This window comes from Opisthorchis viverrini (genome assembly GCF_000715545.1).
Source record: "Opisthorchis viverrini unplaced genomic scaffold opera_v5_179, whole genome shotgun sequence".
Taxonomy (NCBI): domain Eukaryota; kingdom Metazoa; phylum Platyhelminthes; class Trematoda; order Opisthorchiida; family Opisthorchiidae; genus Opisthorchis; species Opisthorchis viverrini.
Window position 1 is genome coordinate 279,116 of NW_008751828.1, and position 17,067 is coordinate 296,182.

General features: G+C 41.5%; 1 protein-coding gene across 1 annotated transcript; it reads right to left on the reverse strand.

Moving 5' to 3' along the window:
- Positions 1–260: 260 nt before the first annotated feature.
- Positions 261–9,795, reverse strand: T265_07451 (hypothetical protein; the record flags this gene model as incomplete). The annotated part of the gene is given in 5 exon segments (XM_009172980.1): positions 261–345; positions 363–627; positions 2,953–3,090; positions 6,195–6,326; positions 9,066–9,795. 5 exon segments carry the CDS (start codon positions 9,793–9,795, stop codon positions 261–263), a joined length of 1,350 nt encoding a protein of 449 aa, XP_009171244.1.
- Between the last annotated feature and the right edge of the window lie 7,272 nt (positions 9,796–17,067).

A 17,067-nucleotide genomic window follows, 5' to 3' on the forward strand; every position in this document is an offset into this window, starting at 1 on the left:
GTGTAACGGGTAATTTTAGAAACCGCTGTAAAGTCAGCTGAAAAATCTTCAAAGATGTTTCCGAATCAAGACTTGGTCTCTTGCCACGCAGACTTTCTAGCAGATTTGACATTGAATCAAACTTGGCACAGCAGAGCAGATGCTGAGTCGTCATTCTAGCCGTCCGGTCTACCAATCACCTCACTGAAGCTTGAGAATGTTCGCTGTACAGCGTTCACTGGTGGAATAGTGATAACGCGCTCACCTCGCACGTCAGACATTCAGATTTGAAACCCGGGCAAGTTCAGAGATATATACTCCTGACGAACTTTGATGAGGGAGAAACTCGAGCCCAGTACATCCCCCCTCTGGTATAGACTCACCAGAAAGAAATAATCCAGACAGGAGGACAACTGTTCGAACGAGCGATATGAAATCCTTCAGCTGCAGGACCCTTTCGGCGCCTAGCTGCCATATCACATGAAGGAGGTACGAGGGTTGAAATATTGTCAGGTTGCCCATGCCTAGACAGGGGCAGTCGAGTGGCAAAGGTCGGGTTCGAACCGTGGACCTTCTGGTCAGTAAATTCGTGCTCTAACCACTTAGTCCACCTCGCCCCCACGAGCGATATGAGCGTGTACGCCATACCTCATTCGTTCAGTTACCTACGCCACATCTGTACTGATCAATCTTCGTTACCGCCTTCGTGCCCGTCAGAGCTCCCCTACGCGTCACTCACCTTGCCACCAGCCATCCAGCCTGACAGTGATTAGTATGTTTTAGAGGCCCTTCTTACCCATTTGCTTTCGGGCTTCGCTTGCTGGGCCTGGTCTGACCCTCTGTCTTGGCGCCCGTATGCTCATGCCACCGGTAAGAATCACGGGACTGGTCACGAAAAGGATGCCTAACCCCATACCAGCTTTAGTTCTTTTCTGGTGTGCGGTTGACGCTGCGCTGTGCCGGTCTGCGACAGATAAACTTGCGCACATTTTAAAGATATGAACACGGACACTTCAGATATGTTGTATACTTTTGCTCATTCGTTTGTAAGATGTTCCGTAGAATTTCGATCATGGCTCAAGGTTCTAAATCAATGACTCAGCACTCGCTTACAAGCGGCAAGAGCCTGGTTACAGAGCAGTCTGTCAGGTACACCGATCCTCGGGTAACAAAAAATGTGCTGTGTTTGAATGACTGACACCCTTATATCACTCTTCATTCACACTAACAGTTAATAGACACTTCTTACAAGCTCCAATAATTTTTGTGTCCAAATTGTTGACAATCTACGCTCACCTATGTGGGAAGTTGATGACGGTGGTCGCATTATGACTTACATTACTCGGAATTTTATGTTCGCTTTTTATTAGCTTTTTGAACATCAGTATCTTCCGGAAGACCTGAAGCGGTGGGTGTGCCGATTCTTCTATCATACGTACGCGGGTGTAGAATTTTATTGACTCACTCTGATTGCAAAAACAGTCTGACTAGAATTTCGCTCCTAAATTATCCCAAATACGGTGACCGTTTTAGCAGCCATGTAGCCCCATACCTGAATTGTACATATTTGTAGGTGGTATCGAACCAGTTGCATTTTTACAGCAAGACGTCTACAGAGAATGAGCATGACAGGAAACAAATGGCAACTTCTTCTAAAAAACGAAGTACCGTGATTATAATTCACTAGTGATCAGAACACAATGTGATTTCCAACAAGACCGACTTTGTGTCTCAAGATTGTAACTTGAGTTCCTTTCAGTAAGTGTCGTGATATCAACCTCACTAGCTTCCGCAGTACAAGAAACCGCCCTACAAAAACAAACCTGATTCTGCTTGAGTTCTTAGATTGAAAGAATTTGTTGTAGGACTATTGGACTGACACCGCCATAGCCAACCATTGGTCTAAGTTTCGCTCGGTAACTTCACAAAATGAATGGGATATACGAGGAATGTGGAATAACAAGAAATCTGATGGATGCCAAATATTTACTACTAGCTAGTTAATTTCTTTTTCTGTTTGGAAATAGCCGAAAATCAAAGAGTCATGAATCCCTAGCTGTTGATCAAACGGCAAAGCTCGGCCGAAGGCCTAAGATTTTTTCGCCATGCGAGGAGGCATCGTAAGTGCACGGTTGGCTGGATCAGTCAACCAGCCGCGACTGCAACGCCGTTCTAAGTTAGTTGGTAGCCGAACAAAATGAACTACCTTTCTCCAACCCCCCACAATGTCGATCGATCCATCGCTGTTGTCCGAAAATTGTTGAGAAGAGCGAAAAAAACGCCAACTAATAATCAGAACTAGACTCTGTCTTGTAAGTAAACTTACAACAAAGAATTTCTATCTGAGAATTCGCTCGGGAAAAAAAACAGGCAAACTTTCCTAATGATGTCATAGAGCCTTACCAAATTTATTTGTTTGGAATGTTACATAAGTAGCAATATGTGCACTTTCAGCTGATTTTTCAAGTAAAGTCTTTGGTGCGTTCAAGATATTACCTACTTATTTAGACTCATCGTGAGCGAAACTGGTCGGGTCTGCTGAAAAGTTTTCAGTAACTTTGTGAGTAATTTCCTTCAAGCCTATAGATCTGCTTCCTCTGATCTTACTGAAATCACTAATCCTCTTGTGTGTTCATAGAGCAATAGTGAGCAACAGCACTGAGTCTGTTGTCCTGTTCACACTGACATTGGTATGGAAACACTGAGTATAAACTAATCATAATCAGTGAATCGATGAACAGTTTTTTTCAACGCTCCAGTACTTCCAAAAATCAAGTAAAGCTGTGCTTTTATATAACTAATAAATTATTCTGGTATGTCACGCAATTGCGCGAATTATCGATTCAGAATGAATTGAAACTAGTCTTCCACCAAAAGCCTTTGTCTTTCATCAGTAGGGTAATCCCGAACAATATCGATTCACATGCGAAGTTCTAAGAATGCCATAAATAATTCAGTAATCACAGGGCTTACCCGAAGTGACATGCAATACGCCAGTTACCATTGAAGCAGGTACAGTACGGAAGACAATCGCGAATGTCCCGATCAGAGCTGAACCGACCATGCACAGATATACGACAATCACGCAAGATATAATGTTGTTTTGCATTTCTGCATCAAGAAAGTGAGATCGCGTATTTAGCAGTAAGTATGGTATTCAGAATGTCATATTTATACTAAAATATAACCAGACCAAAGGAATTAACCGATCCACATAAACAGTCAATGGATAACTAGGAGTGTTGTTAGCCTATTGGGTAATAAATACTTCTTATTTTAAGTAACTGAGTCTAATAACGCATTACTCTGGTCTTCTTTAATGGTCCGTTAATTTATGATTTATGATAAACAGTCAAGTAAACATGCTACCTAGAAAGCACATTGGCAGGTGAGTGATTTGAACCTAATTTGCATAGAACACTGTTCACCTCACTTGTAAACCTCGGCATACGCTACGAAAAGAAGAAAGTCTTAGCTGCAGAGTTATTTATTAAGAAATGCTGACTGACCGGTTGCAGACCATTGGACAGGGAAGCAAAACTTTCACATGCATCTTGTTTATGAAAACTGAATATCCGCCTTCTCGAACGCGTCTTCCTGAATTCTCCTGGATGCTCACTAACTATCACTCAAATGTAAACGAGTGCTACAAAGCAATTCCACAAATTCCTTAGTAAATCTTACTTTTCAATGGACGCGAAGCGGACTTACGAGAAAACATGCTATACTCGCGTGCCATCAGTAGTATCACGTTACACCAGTAATGTTTTCACGAAAATGCCGTCAACTCTACATGCTTGTCAAATACTTGATGAAACACCACGAAAGTGGTTTCTAGTATTTCTAAGCAGTTTTTTTACACGCATGGATATTGTGATTAAAAATGTCTGAGGGGGAAATATCTTGTTTCATTAACGCAGTGATTAACCTGGTAAGGCCCGTAACTTTCGTTGTTCAATAATGAGAGTGGGGTTTTGAATACTGTTCATTCTCATTTGAAGTCTGATTGCAAACCCGGACGTTTTCATTAGTAGAACAGCATAGTGAAATAATTTCCCAAGCCAATTTTTTTCACCCAACCTGTCAAATTCTTCAATTACTCTCATCTTCAACACTAGTTTCCTTAGGTTGAATCTAAGTAATTATAAGGCATCCTATAACACAAAACCATAAGCTTAGTTCACCGACGTCGTAGATCAATAGAAACAAGCTATTAGTTACGTGAAATGTGGTTACTATTCTTTCATTTTACACTAACAAAAGCGCACTCAGCAACTTCATGAAATTAGGGCACTTCTCAAAACTTTGTCTGTCAGTATGTCATACGTCAAATACATAATCACCCTTATGCTGTCTTTATTTATACATTTTGATATAACTACGGATTTTTTCAAACCGTTATATCCTCCACTGGTAAGCACTCTTCCGCTGATGGGAAGGATATTGCATTTTCGCTGCAAAACGATTCTACACACCTTTACTTGCTGTGCTTAAATATGGAAAACATCGGTATCCTAGTTCTTCAGGAAGGAAAGTTCATAATCCAAGCATGATACGAACCCAGACAACTAGGGGAAGCTTATGGCCGATCAGGGTGTCATTGATTTAATAACCAATGTTAAAGAATACGCAGGTCTGTACGTAATACATCACTTAATTACATCATAATTGAGAGTTTCAGCTAGATTTCAAGCGACCTTCACATCAAAACCAAATTGGTATGCAAACGGGTGTGTAGGTCAAATGCTGGGCGAAATTTCGCTTTTAAGCAGAAGGCTTTGTTTAGTCCAGTGACTAGGTTACAGATTTAGCTGAATGTTGAGGCACATGGAGGACCACGTGCAAGAAATCATGTTGACAGCAACCTCCTTTGGTGCTGGGTGAAGAAGACGGCGTATTTCGCGCAATACACTCGTTTGCACACCTTTCTGGCTTTCATATGAGAGTCAGTTGAGTCCCAACTGATTCTCTCGTTTATGATATTCTTCTTCAACAGGATGTGCTGCACAGTGGCCTCCTGATAGTTCAGTTGGCACCATATTGTAGATACCGCAATACATTGTATACACACGGTATGCCATTGTGGAGATTTCGTCCTGTGGGTGAAGCCAAGCTATGCCGAAAATCCGAGAAGCACTGTACAGCTGTTTCATCCTTATTCGGAATCACCAGCAGTGCGCGTCTCACGAAACTCCGAAGAGTCTCGAACCCGCGACCTCCCGGCTAGTAGTTTGAACACTTAATCGTTCGGCCACGAGTGACTGATCAGCAGTGTGATTAACTCGCACTTAGACAGGATATAGCGCCGCTCATCATTAAATCACGAGATACACATCACGCGGTAGGTAAAGTCAATGCATACCGAAGAGCCGAGAAGCAATGTACGGGTGCTTCGCTCTTGCTGGGATTCACCAATAGTGTGCGTGTCACGAAACTCTAGAGTTTGGAGCCAGTGTCCCCTTACTAGTAATTGAACACTTAACCACTCGGTCACAAGCGATGTATCGGCAGTCCAGTTAGGCAGGTTACAACGTAAAACCAACCGGTTTTATGCAGTCTCACTTGCATCAAACATCATTAAATTGTAAAGTACAGAGGACATTCATCGATAGGGCACTAATAAAAGTTAAAAAGTCTTTATTTAACGAGCGACAAAATAGGCATAAAATCCTGAAGTGGATTCCATCTGGAAATTAGATACGGCTCAGTCCTTGTCAGTCTACTCCATCTTCACGTGATCAGTAGTCAACAAATCCCAACATTAACTAATTCTCACAATTTACGATTGAAGTACCACACTCGTCACTGTTACGATTTTGTGGACCGTTCTTTGGTTGCTTGTCTTCAATTCTGAGAGCTGAATGACTTCTTTTCATGTGAACAGGAGTTTGCCAGTCCGGTACGTAGTTAGATCTAGGATAAGTTAGGATATCAAATAAAATTAACTTGAAATCGGACACGTGGAACTCTGACAAGATGCCCGAACAATATTCGAAAGAAACCAAAAGCTGATGAGAGCTCTGACATAAACACTCCTATCGGATCACAATTCATAGTCAATCAGATGCTTTTTCCGTACAACGACTATATCAACAATGTTGCCCAGGTGTAATGCTATTTACATAACTCGTTTTATTTCCTACTGGATGCACATAAATGAAAAAATTGCATGCAAATCTTTCATAGTACTCATTTTTCAGCACAAGTTTACTTACTCAGGTAATATTGTGTGCAGCTTATTCCTGACTCTGAGAGGTTCTGAGCAAAATAGGACAATTTTGAGCTGGATATTGGCGGGGTTTTGCAGTATGTGTAGTAGTGCGGCAAGAAGCTGGTGTCGTAAATATCTGAAAAATAAAGAAAACGCCGCTGATTAAGCTCTGGTGTTAAAAAACTGCAGTGCTGAATGACTGATTCCGTTTAGTATTGCACTTTTTTTAACAAATATCCTTCCTGCCTGCAATTTCACTAGGTACCTTGGTGCCTTGCAGTAGCGCAGCTAGTAGGACTGACAGGGAAAGCTTCGAATGAATAAATATTTTTCTACCCTTGAAGGGCGCGCTCAGCGGTATATTTATTTGAACGCAGAGGGATTGCAAATCACAGTTATCACATTAAATAAAGCGTTTAAATTTCTTGTTATTATGAACACCCCATGACAGTGTTTCTGAATTATAAAGTGAAATAGGCTGGAGAGGATGATGGCAATATTGTATTGGGGCCAGAATTTGGCTAACACCAAAATAATCAAGAAAGGTTCAATCACAAAAGGACTAGTTCGGAGCCCTAAAAAGACCACAAAATAGTGCCCTTATTTAACGTTGACAAGAGAAGATTCACTACGATATGGGTGGTGATACCAGGAATATGGAGTTTAGACGTTTTCCTGAACCTTTTAAGTTCGTTTCAACAGCCTGTTCAAGAAGAGGCCATGGCATTGAGCACAGGCCTATTTTTACCCTAGCTTCAAACCACGACTGTTTTTGTACCGTTTAGATTCAAAACCGCAACGCAATCACTAATCGCCTGTTTGCTGCGCGCATTTTCCTGATGAACGCATGGCTTTGAAGGAGAAATTGGATAGACGTTCATGTGTATTTCTCCAGTTCCTGCAGATCCCTTGTCCCAGTTCATGGCTTGCCAGGATTCTCCGTCTCGGCCTACTTTTATCTTCGCACTTTCTTAGGTATGTCTGCCGTCTCATGACTTACTCTTGTTTTGGGTCCCTGAAGTTCATCCCTGATTGCTTTTCAGGCACCTACGTCTTCCTGGTCTGTTTGGTGGTCATTCTGAAGCAGCGGCTTTGCTTTGAATTGCCGTCATACCACTGTGTTTGTTGTACAATCCTTAGGAATTACTGATTTTTTCTTCAGAATATCTTCACAGGAAATCTTCACAATGGAATGTAAGTTTTCTGTGCTTGTTGTGCTGCTTCAACGAAGTATCAGCATAGTGAAAATGCAAATGGATAACAAACTACAACCCTCTTTTGAAATTCCGTGGATGATTAACTGTCAGATGAAATGTTAAATAACGTCTACATGAAGACGTTTCGTTCAGAGACAACTGTCCACAGTTTGGCAAACGATGTTTGTGGTTTGAACTCCAGCTGTTGTACGGCGCAGAATTTATTTCTTGAAGGTTCGTTTGTTATTCAAAGAGTGCTTTTGATGCTTCGTAGCCTCCGGTTAGTTGAAGTTTACGGTAATGGATCTCATAGGACCAACCTCTTTACTAACAGACAGGGAATGACACTGGTCAAATATCTACACCACTGTCTGTGATATACATCGAAAGTGGTGTATTCTCAGGCAACCCTACATTGTTCGTGAGAAGGTTGGCTGGATTACTGACGACCTAGTTCGACCTTTACGCACTGGATAAACTTGAATCAAAAAGCCTGACATCCATTTTACCGAGACACACTTTTCCATAGAAAACTATGCAGTTCCACTCGGTGTTAATTGAGACTCCACAACACTATTTTATATGACGAGCCTGTTGTCATTTCGACTCCTTAATACTATTTGTTTCAATGCTCCATGCCCTAAAATCTGTTTTCGAACTTTCGCCCGACTTTTGTCCTTGAGCTAGAACCAATCTTCACCTTATCCCTGATGACGACGATACGTTTAAAGTAAAATACAAATCTTGGATATTAGCATTCAAAACGCGTGACAGAAATGATTAACCCGACTCTGTGATTGTCTACAGATTTTTATCGGTTTGATGACACAAAAAGTAAACAACTATGTATGCAAATACAGTCTAAAATATTAGTGCAGACGATTCCTGATGAGATTAGCAAACTCTTGTTTTTTCTATTCCTTGTGGCAGCGTGGTCCTAGTCATCAAGGCTGACCGAGAAGCAGTGTGTGTTGCATGGGGTTACCTGATTTTTATCGTGTGGTCGTAGTATCCATCATAAAAGTCCTTTTCCCATGACCATGTTCTTGTAACTGGATCCTAAGCTACATTGTTTTGTTTTAGATATGTTACTACTGGACGAAGCTGATGCTTGCATGAACCTTTTCTCTATCAGGAAATCACACCCAGTTGAGTAGAACCAATAGTGAAGGTCGTTTGTCTTCGCGCACTCCCACCACTGAGAATGCGCTACCTTTTTATTGCGTGGTAACGTATGCCCTGGAATAGTGACAATCACTCCCTCCACCCGCATAAAAATATCTTTTCTCAATATAAATCGGCCCAATGTGTTCTTTATACAACCCGTCTAATTTGCTTTTATCCTCATTTTTATACAGTAGGCTAAGATTAGCGATTATACAGTCATTTGCAAACTAATTTGGTTTTTTTAGAGAGACCCACCTGGAACCCAGCTGAATCTCTCGTTTATGATGTTCTCAGGCTGTCGACGGATTTTTCAGCAACTTATGAGTAGTACACTAAAAAATAAGCTAAGAAGTTTTTGCATGGGAAATTTACAGAGATGTCTGGACTTCTATAATCAAGTAATGGGGATACCGACACCTCAAGTGCCACTGAGGACCACGAGTTAGCTTTGTGCTGAAATCTTTCAGTCAGGCGAGCATACAGGTTGTGAAGTGACATAAGATTCCTCGTACCTGGAAGTGTGTGTTGCATGGACCATATTCCCGCGTGATAGTTCATCACAATCCAGGCAGATTCTAACGATCCGGCCCCAAAATTGATGAAATATCTATCGTTCTCTCCGAGACCCAGTTTTGCCTGTTTCCGAAAGCGAACTGCATGCAAATCAGGTGCACTTGTTTGCGGCGTCGGTGGTTCTGAGGACAATAAAATATCGGTTTCAAGCTGTTCAGGAGTTTCTAATCGCACAACTAGTCCGCAAACTTGCTTTGCTGTGTATGGCTCTGTAATATGACGATTTTTAAGTAGTTTCACATCATCAGGGTGAGCAAGATGTCGGTTTTCGAAAACAATGTAGTCTATTGTAAAATCACGAGTTGCTGGCATTGGGGGAAGCGTTGAGTTCTCCAGCTTGTCCCATCTGGGTGGTGTGAGTCCGTAAGTAAATGAGAACAGATAAAAGACTTTTTCAAAGTCGTATTTCACTGATTCCCATGTAGGTGCTTGTGTTGCAACCAGAAAAACTAGATATGACAAAGAGGACAAGAGTAAAGCACACAGTAGGCTTCGGCGGTAAGCCAAGTTGACAGGCAACGGTTTAGACCTGAGACTCCATTTTGGTGACTTTTTCTTCACTGGAAGTCGTGCATAAAGTGGCGTTATTGTTGTGGTGATCCCGACTTGCCCCACATTGGACAACGAACTGGATCGACGGGAAGCAGGAGATGCTGGGCGACTGAACATTTCGTTCTGAAGCCCAGTAGCCGGGATGTATGGTTCGGTTTTCGTTCTAAATTATCTACGCTCCTCACTCGCCTTTGTTTGGGCTAACGTGTGCGTGTGTGTAAACACGTAGGCGCAATCATCCTTTCATCCATGCTGCATTGGATAAACGGGATAAGGCGAGCGTGAGCTGACACGTTAGAGCAGTTTATTGATCAAACACGCTCACCCAGATCGGTTTGTCTTTGGGATTGATCGGACAACTAACAGCTTTGGAAGCAAATACTCATTGAGCTAATAAAAGTGGACCATTGGTTACATGTATTCCACTAATTAAGCATTCCGTGTATACCACGTACCTGGACATGCACAGGAAATGTGTGATTTTTTGGGAGCGCTTGTCGTAATTATAAAGTAACTGGTAAACACTGGCGTGCAGACCGCTAATTCAGTAAAAAATCAGTGCACGACAGAGCTGCAGCAGAGGAGTCTGCCAGTAATTCAACCAATTTCAAAATTTAACCAACTAAGCAATCCACCGTCTTTAGAGCCAAATAAAGATCTATACTATGTAGTTGAGTACTGAGTATAGAATTACGGCGATCGGACGAAAGCAAAAATTTCCACTCTCTGCTTTGGCACGTGGCTTACGGAAGCTTTCCCATAGTTGGACTATCCGAAGTTTGGTCAGTACTTACCCCCAATGTTGGTGATCACGGGATCACTGTCATTGACAGGCCAAACGGGTTAGGTGTAATTCGCCACTAAGCCGTTCTGAATGCAGAAGTACGTAAACCGTAATAATCATCGTACAGCTAATTCAGCAGAGCGGCACCCAGCTTAGAAGAGATTATTATACGTATAAACATGCATACATGGCCTAGAAATGCCACCTCATTTCGGTGGTCAAGCTTTGGTGCTGAAATTATGCTGCTGACTGGAACTCAGCTTGTTAAGGCTCATCCAAGTCGGGAATGCAAACGGAGAACAGTGATATAAAGAACGACTTGTCCCTGTGCTTCAAAAATTCGTAACACAAAGTGACCCAGGTGGTCGTTGCGCTCAGTTCCACAGAATTTCGGTAACAGTAAGATACTCCCCTAGGGGACAAGGCAGTAATTCTACTCTGTCGAATTAGAAAACACCGGCCCCAAATACCACATTAACCGTTCGCCGAACTATTGCACTAGATCGTCAGCGCATTATAAACTGCCACTATAAACTGAATACCTGAAAAACCTTTCGGTACTAATTCAATTGTGTCTGTTTTAACAAAAATAGTTGACGTCAGACAACTGTACGTTTATATCCGCGTCCATAAGCTGGATCAGCGTTCCACTGTCTCATGTATCAGATCTTAAGATGGAATACTACAAATAACTCCTATTCCAATACTGAGCAGACGAAAGGCCTTGTTTTACACAAATGAAGTTGATTTTGAAAAGCTGGACGGTGACTTAATCTGTGACGTAGCATACAGAATCCGAAGACCCTCCTGGACAAGGACATAGAGATCAGGGCAGCTTTTGTGGGTTTTGCAGTGTGGTACTTCTCATGAGCAAAAGCAAGGAAAACTAGAGCTCCGAAGGCTTAAAAAGTGTCACCGTGCTGATTTCTCTATTGCTAATGCGAGTGGCTATGAGTGAAATGAAGAAGTCCTTTGCTGCGGAGTTATTTATTAGAAAATGTCAACTGACCAGTTACAGACTATTGGACTGGGAGGCAAAACTCTCATATGCATCTTATTTGCAAAAACTGAACATTCATCTTCTCTTAAACGCGTCTCCCCGAACTTTCCTGTATATTCATTGACTGTTGCTCAAACCCAAACGAATGCTACAAAGCGACTCCACAAATTCCGCAATGAATCTCACTTTTCGAGAGACGCAAAGCGAATTTACAAGAAAACATACTACTCGCATGCTTCCCCCACCAGTAGTATCACCGGTACGTGGGTAGTCATTGTGTACAAGTCTGCGCCCACTGATTGCGAGTCCAGAGAAATCAATCCACATGTGTTTTTCATTTTATCAATTTTCATTTTTATCCATTTTCAGACACTGAGTACATGGCAGCCCAATCAGACATACCCCCTAAATGTTTGAAAGTCACAGCTATATTTATGAACCATTTTCTTCACTGTTCTCCAGGCGATAACGTTTCTTATCTGGGACCTTCGGTGCAGTAGAAATAACGTATATGGCTGGGAAGTTCCAGCTCGAGTGTTCAGAATGTGTTGGCAACAGCGCAACACTGGATCATTCCTCATCACTAAAACAAGCTTCAGCTTGCTCGCCAATGACCGTATCACGTGAGACTACCGCTCCCTTAGTTTCAAGCCTTGCCAACGGATCCAAGCATATTGTTATGACCCAGTGATTAACACATATTTATTCATGTGCATGTAAAGTTAAGCGCGCAAAATAATATAATGAAACATACGTGGAATAGGCTCACTTACACACCTATTTCCGTTTTAAGAGTTTAAGTGAATCTCACCAAAACCTTCAGCCAAAACCAAATGACATGCAAATGTGTGTCGCTAAGTTCGCAGAAACTGAATCCAACAAGAACATAATGTTGACAGAAACTCGAAAACTGCGCCTTTTTGGTAAGACAAAGCAAGGGCAAAACCGAACACACCCAATGCGGGAAATATAGCCAGGTGGGCCTTTCACAGTGATTTTCATGAGATGTGCACTGCTGATAATTCCTCACAAGAATAGAACAGTTGTACACAGCACTTAGGTTATTCAGTATAGGCTGGTTTCATTTACGGGGCGATTTCGCTATTACCGCCCCATTTCAAACGTAGAGCCATTGATGTACCAAGGATGTTGATCAAATACTATTAAGAGTTTAGCCGAAAGTCATCCAAAGGCAATGGCTGCAACTAAAACAGCAGTGTTCATTCAGTATTCCACATTGAGTGAAATCAACGGAAAATTTTAACGTCAGACCATCAGATTATTCTTTCTGTGCACCTTAGTTGAGAATAAATACTAGTTTAAAAAAGGGGTACCGGATGAAAATAAGTAAATTAGTCCATCTTCTGGGGCTTTCATTTTCAACAAGCAATCAACATAAATCTAACTAGACAGTAAATGAGTGGGAAATCTGGAGAAACCTTATTTGGTGGTATCTAATTGGAACGGGAAACTGTATAACAGTATGGTAAAAACGAATGATCTGCAGAAGAAACAGATCTGGGAACGATTTGAAAGGGACTTCCTCGTTAGACGTCCAGTCATCCAGCTGGTTCGTCCAGTTTAAAGACCTTAATGAGTCTGAATGTCGGTGGCATAATAAACTTGCTCATTTCCACATGTGTATTACATGAAGTCCAGAACAGTTCAATTGGCCCACTTGATCCAATCCCACAAGAGAACAAATTAACTACCTACGCCTCAAACAAACAAATACAGAAATGACTTTTTGGGACTAATTTATTAGTATGACCAGCAGTAATCCCACCAAATATCCCCAGTGTTTACGGGGAACTCAAAACACATTCCGAAAGCCTTGCCCATAAACGCAGTTCAAAGAATGTCCGTACCGATATAGTCCACCTAATTTCGAAGCCTGCTTGCTGAAAGTATCAGCTGAGTAATAATTAACCAGCTAACTGTGTTTTACGGACATTACCATCTTATGGTAATAATTTCTCTCCGCTTGTGTCCTCATCCCAAGTGGAGCACGCTGACACTGAGAAAGGACCATGATGCCCATATCATGACTAATTTTTGCCGAATATGTGTGCTCAAGTTAAATATTACCCATGTTACCATTGGGTTACCAGCAGGTGTCAACGTCAATCAACACCAGGTCGCGCAACGGTAACTAAATGATTAATGTTTGTGTGGCATTATGCTCACAATATTGCTCAGCGGCATGTAGATGGAAATTATAATACAAAAACTTTGGAGAGTGTGAAGTTTAAACTTCTTAACAAGAATGAAGCACTGCTATATTGTTTTTGGCTATTCAGCGTAGATTGGCTTCCCTTACAGGACAAAGTCAGGTTGCTGAGATACGAAACAAGTACGTTATTAAAATTAGTTTGTCTGCACAGAAAATTAGCAACATCCCAGTGACTCGCGTGTTACAATTGGAAGTTCCCCTCCTACACTTCAAGTATAAATACATATCTTTACTAATATCAAGGATTCGTTTGATTCCTTGGGAACCAGATTGGCTTACAGGACAAAGTCAGGTTGCTGAGATACGAAACAAGTACGTTATTAAAATTAGTTTGTCTGCACAGAAAATTAGCAACATCCCAGTGACTCGCGTGTTACAATTGGAAGTTCCCCTCCTACACTTCAAGTATAAATACATATCTTTACTAATATCAAGGATTCGTTTGATTCCTTGGGAACCCTAAGGATAGGGGTTGCTTCACGAGACCCGCTTCATCCTCACTCAGGTGGCAATCAATGTGAAGAACGCAGAGCCTGGTGATGTTCATTAAGGTATTTACAACACAACCAGAGTTATATCGAAATCAGCTTATTCAGACGTATTCAGAGTCAAGACACTGGTTGTCAAGGTGTCAGTCCGCAAAAAATTGTTTCCGGGTCCACGAAGTTTACTCAAATCAACCAAACAAAAAGGGCGTGGTAAGTGTTGTGTTACCCGGGTGTGGGAGCGACTGCATAATGACAGCTTAACTGGAGAATGAAGCGCGATAAGATGATGTGATCAGTCAGATCCTATGTTGGATACAAGTGAGTTTCTGTACAAGAGACAATTGAAGGCCAACATATGTCTGAATAGTCTGGAATTATGGTAGTGTTCTTAGATTAAGTAGTACATATGCTCACTTATTTGAAGAGCTTCATCTGCAAGAATAACTCAGTTACAATAAATACAACTTAATGTTAGCATTAAGGAAAGAGGCAATAAGAATGCTTCTTCCGAATAGCTTAACTGGAAATAGAAGTAAACAGAACGCAAAGAAACCAACCATGCAGCGACTGGACTCGAACTCACAGGCTGTTACTTGAAGGTCGAGACGCGTGACCACAGTAAATGATCTTCGTCAGACACGTAAACTCCGTTATGATCTGTCAAACCGCCAAATGGATTAATTCACTTTAACCCTAAGTCCAAAATGTTTTTCCATCATTGTGACAAGATCTAACAGCGCACATGCCACCGCAAATTAATCCCCATTAGCGAATTCCACTACACCACGTTTCTATGAAGAAACTGATCTCGAGATAGCTCGTTGGAAGAGGCCCGAATTCAGTGACCGGAATTCTGTCGTTTGAACCCAGCTTTGGCATCTCGACTGCTCTTGACTATGCTTGGATAACCTGGAAGAATCTCACACCCTATGTTTTCTTCGTGTGTCATAATCCTGCCAAAGGGTAAAATGCCCGTCTCAACTGTAGACTATTAACTTCCACCTTCTTCAGAAAATAACCCCAACGAATTCTAAATAGTGTTCCTGGCGGAGATGTTTCCTAGCTGGAGGAAGACTATTAAAAACAACGTCTCGGGATTTTCGTGCTCTGAAAATTTAATTTTCATTGCATCCGAGTACTTTTCAACAAATAATATGGCAAAAGAATAGAATTCCTCGTGCCACTTACTTTCATTACCCGCCCATCTGTGATTCGTACGTGTCAGTGTAGCATATCGAACCCCTATATTGATAGCCAACCCTGATAATCTAGGTTTAATATGACTAAAAAAACAACAGCCCTGATAAATTACCCTTTAGACTCAGTTTTTCAACAGTGGGGGCAGCTGTAGTTGTTGGAAACCCAATAAATATTGAATCTCCCTGCTTTGCTTCACATCATTTTTGAGACCCATTATTCGCAGTCTGTATTTCAGGTGTGAAAATTTCAAAGAATTGTACTGTTTGCGCAACCAAGGTTAAGCAGCCAATCTACTCAAACTAAGCCAAGTCAACAAAGATTGGGCTGACTCTGCGGTCGATATTTTGGCGTGTTTGTGACCGACTCTTTGAAATAATTACCAACTAACTGATCTGGTTTAATACCGCACCTGCGATATCCCTTCTTCAGGCGCCTAGCTGCCTCTGGGAAACCTTGATTCTGACGATTTAATGAAAATAAAACCTTTGTGCCCCTAGAAATATCACTTTAGTAAAAGTTTGTCTCCTCAGTGAGACAGAGTATTTTATAAATAGTCCCAACACAGCTGTCTTATCCCCCTCCACAACCAATTATCATTCTCCCTGTATTAAAACCGCTGACGTGAACAAACAGAATCTTTACTCAAACTTCGTTTTTTTAAAACCTGAATATCATCAGAATGCCGAACTTAAACTTGAATAGAGGGCAACACTAGCTATCCTCAAATCAAGCGTCCGCAGCGTGAATTTAGAATCTCCTTGGTACCCACAAACTATAAGTACCTACTCACGTGGGATAACATCACGAGTTGCACATATCTTCCGCTTGAGCGATGATCAGTCGAGCAACCAAATTACTCAAGATCCGAGGATCTGAACTGTCTAACTGGAGGATACGTTGGAACGTCTTTCATTTCACAGTGAGCGTACGACACTGCTAACCAGCCATTCGTGAGCGAATGCTGGGAGTTTCAACTAACAACCGGACCGTTGCAAGCTTAAACCGTCTTTTAGTCTGGCAAATTGCATACCTCTATCGAATCCCATCAGCAAAGAAGCAGGTGTTCAGTGATTCTCATAAATTCCCCACTAGCTGAATCCATCGGCAGGATAAAATCCTACAACTTTCTCTTTTTCAATGACCAGAGAAAATAACCAAAGTTGCATCAATGTCTCCTAAGTGAATTAAACATTTGATTAGATCATATTAGCACCCAGAATCAAATTAGGTTCCATACACGTCTCAGCGGAGTAACGCCGAAACTGCTTGCCAAGGACACATTTCCTATATCAAGCCGATATATCAAGGAAGATTAGAACGGCCAGCCAGTCTTTCATAGATTCTATCATGCCTCTACGCGAAAATGCAAGCATTCTACAATGAAAACCAACCATGAGGCCCGGTCGACTTGGTAGGTGGCATACCCTGTTGGGCTCCGAATAAATCTCTGATATTCTGTAATGATTGAACGGAACCAAAGTTGAACATTGATTTTCTGAGAAATTTTTTGCTTATATTTTATATAGTCGCCCACATTTCCTTCCAATTGTGATAAAATTATCCTGAAAGGAATGATAAATATGGAAAGCTTCTATGGACAAGTGATTCGTGAAATCCCATAGTTAAAGGTTTTAGGCTGTGAATTCGCTCTTGATTCTGAGGTCATTTCATGTATGTTGTATCT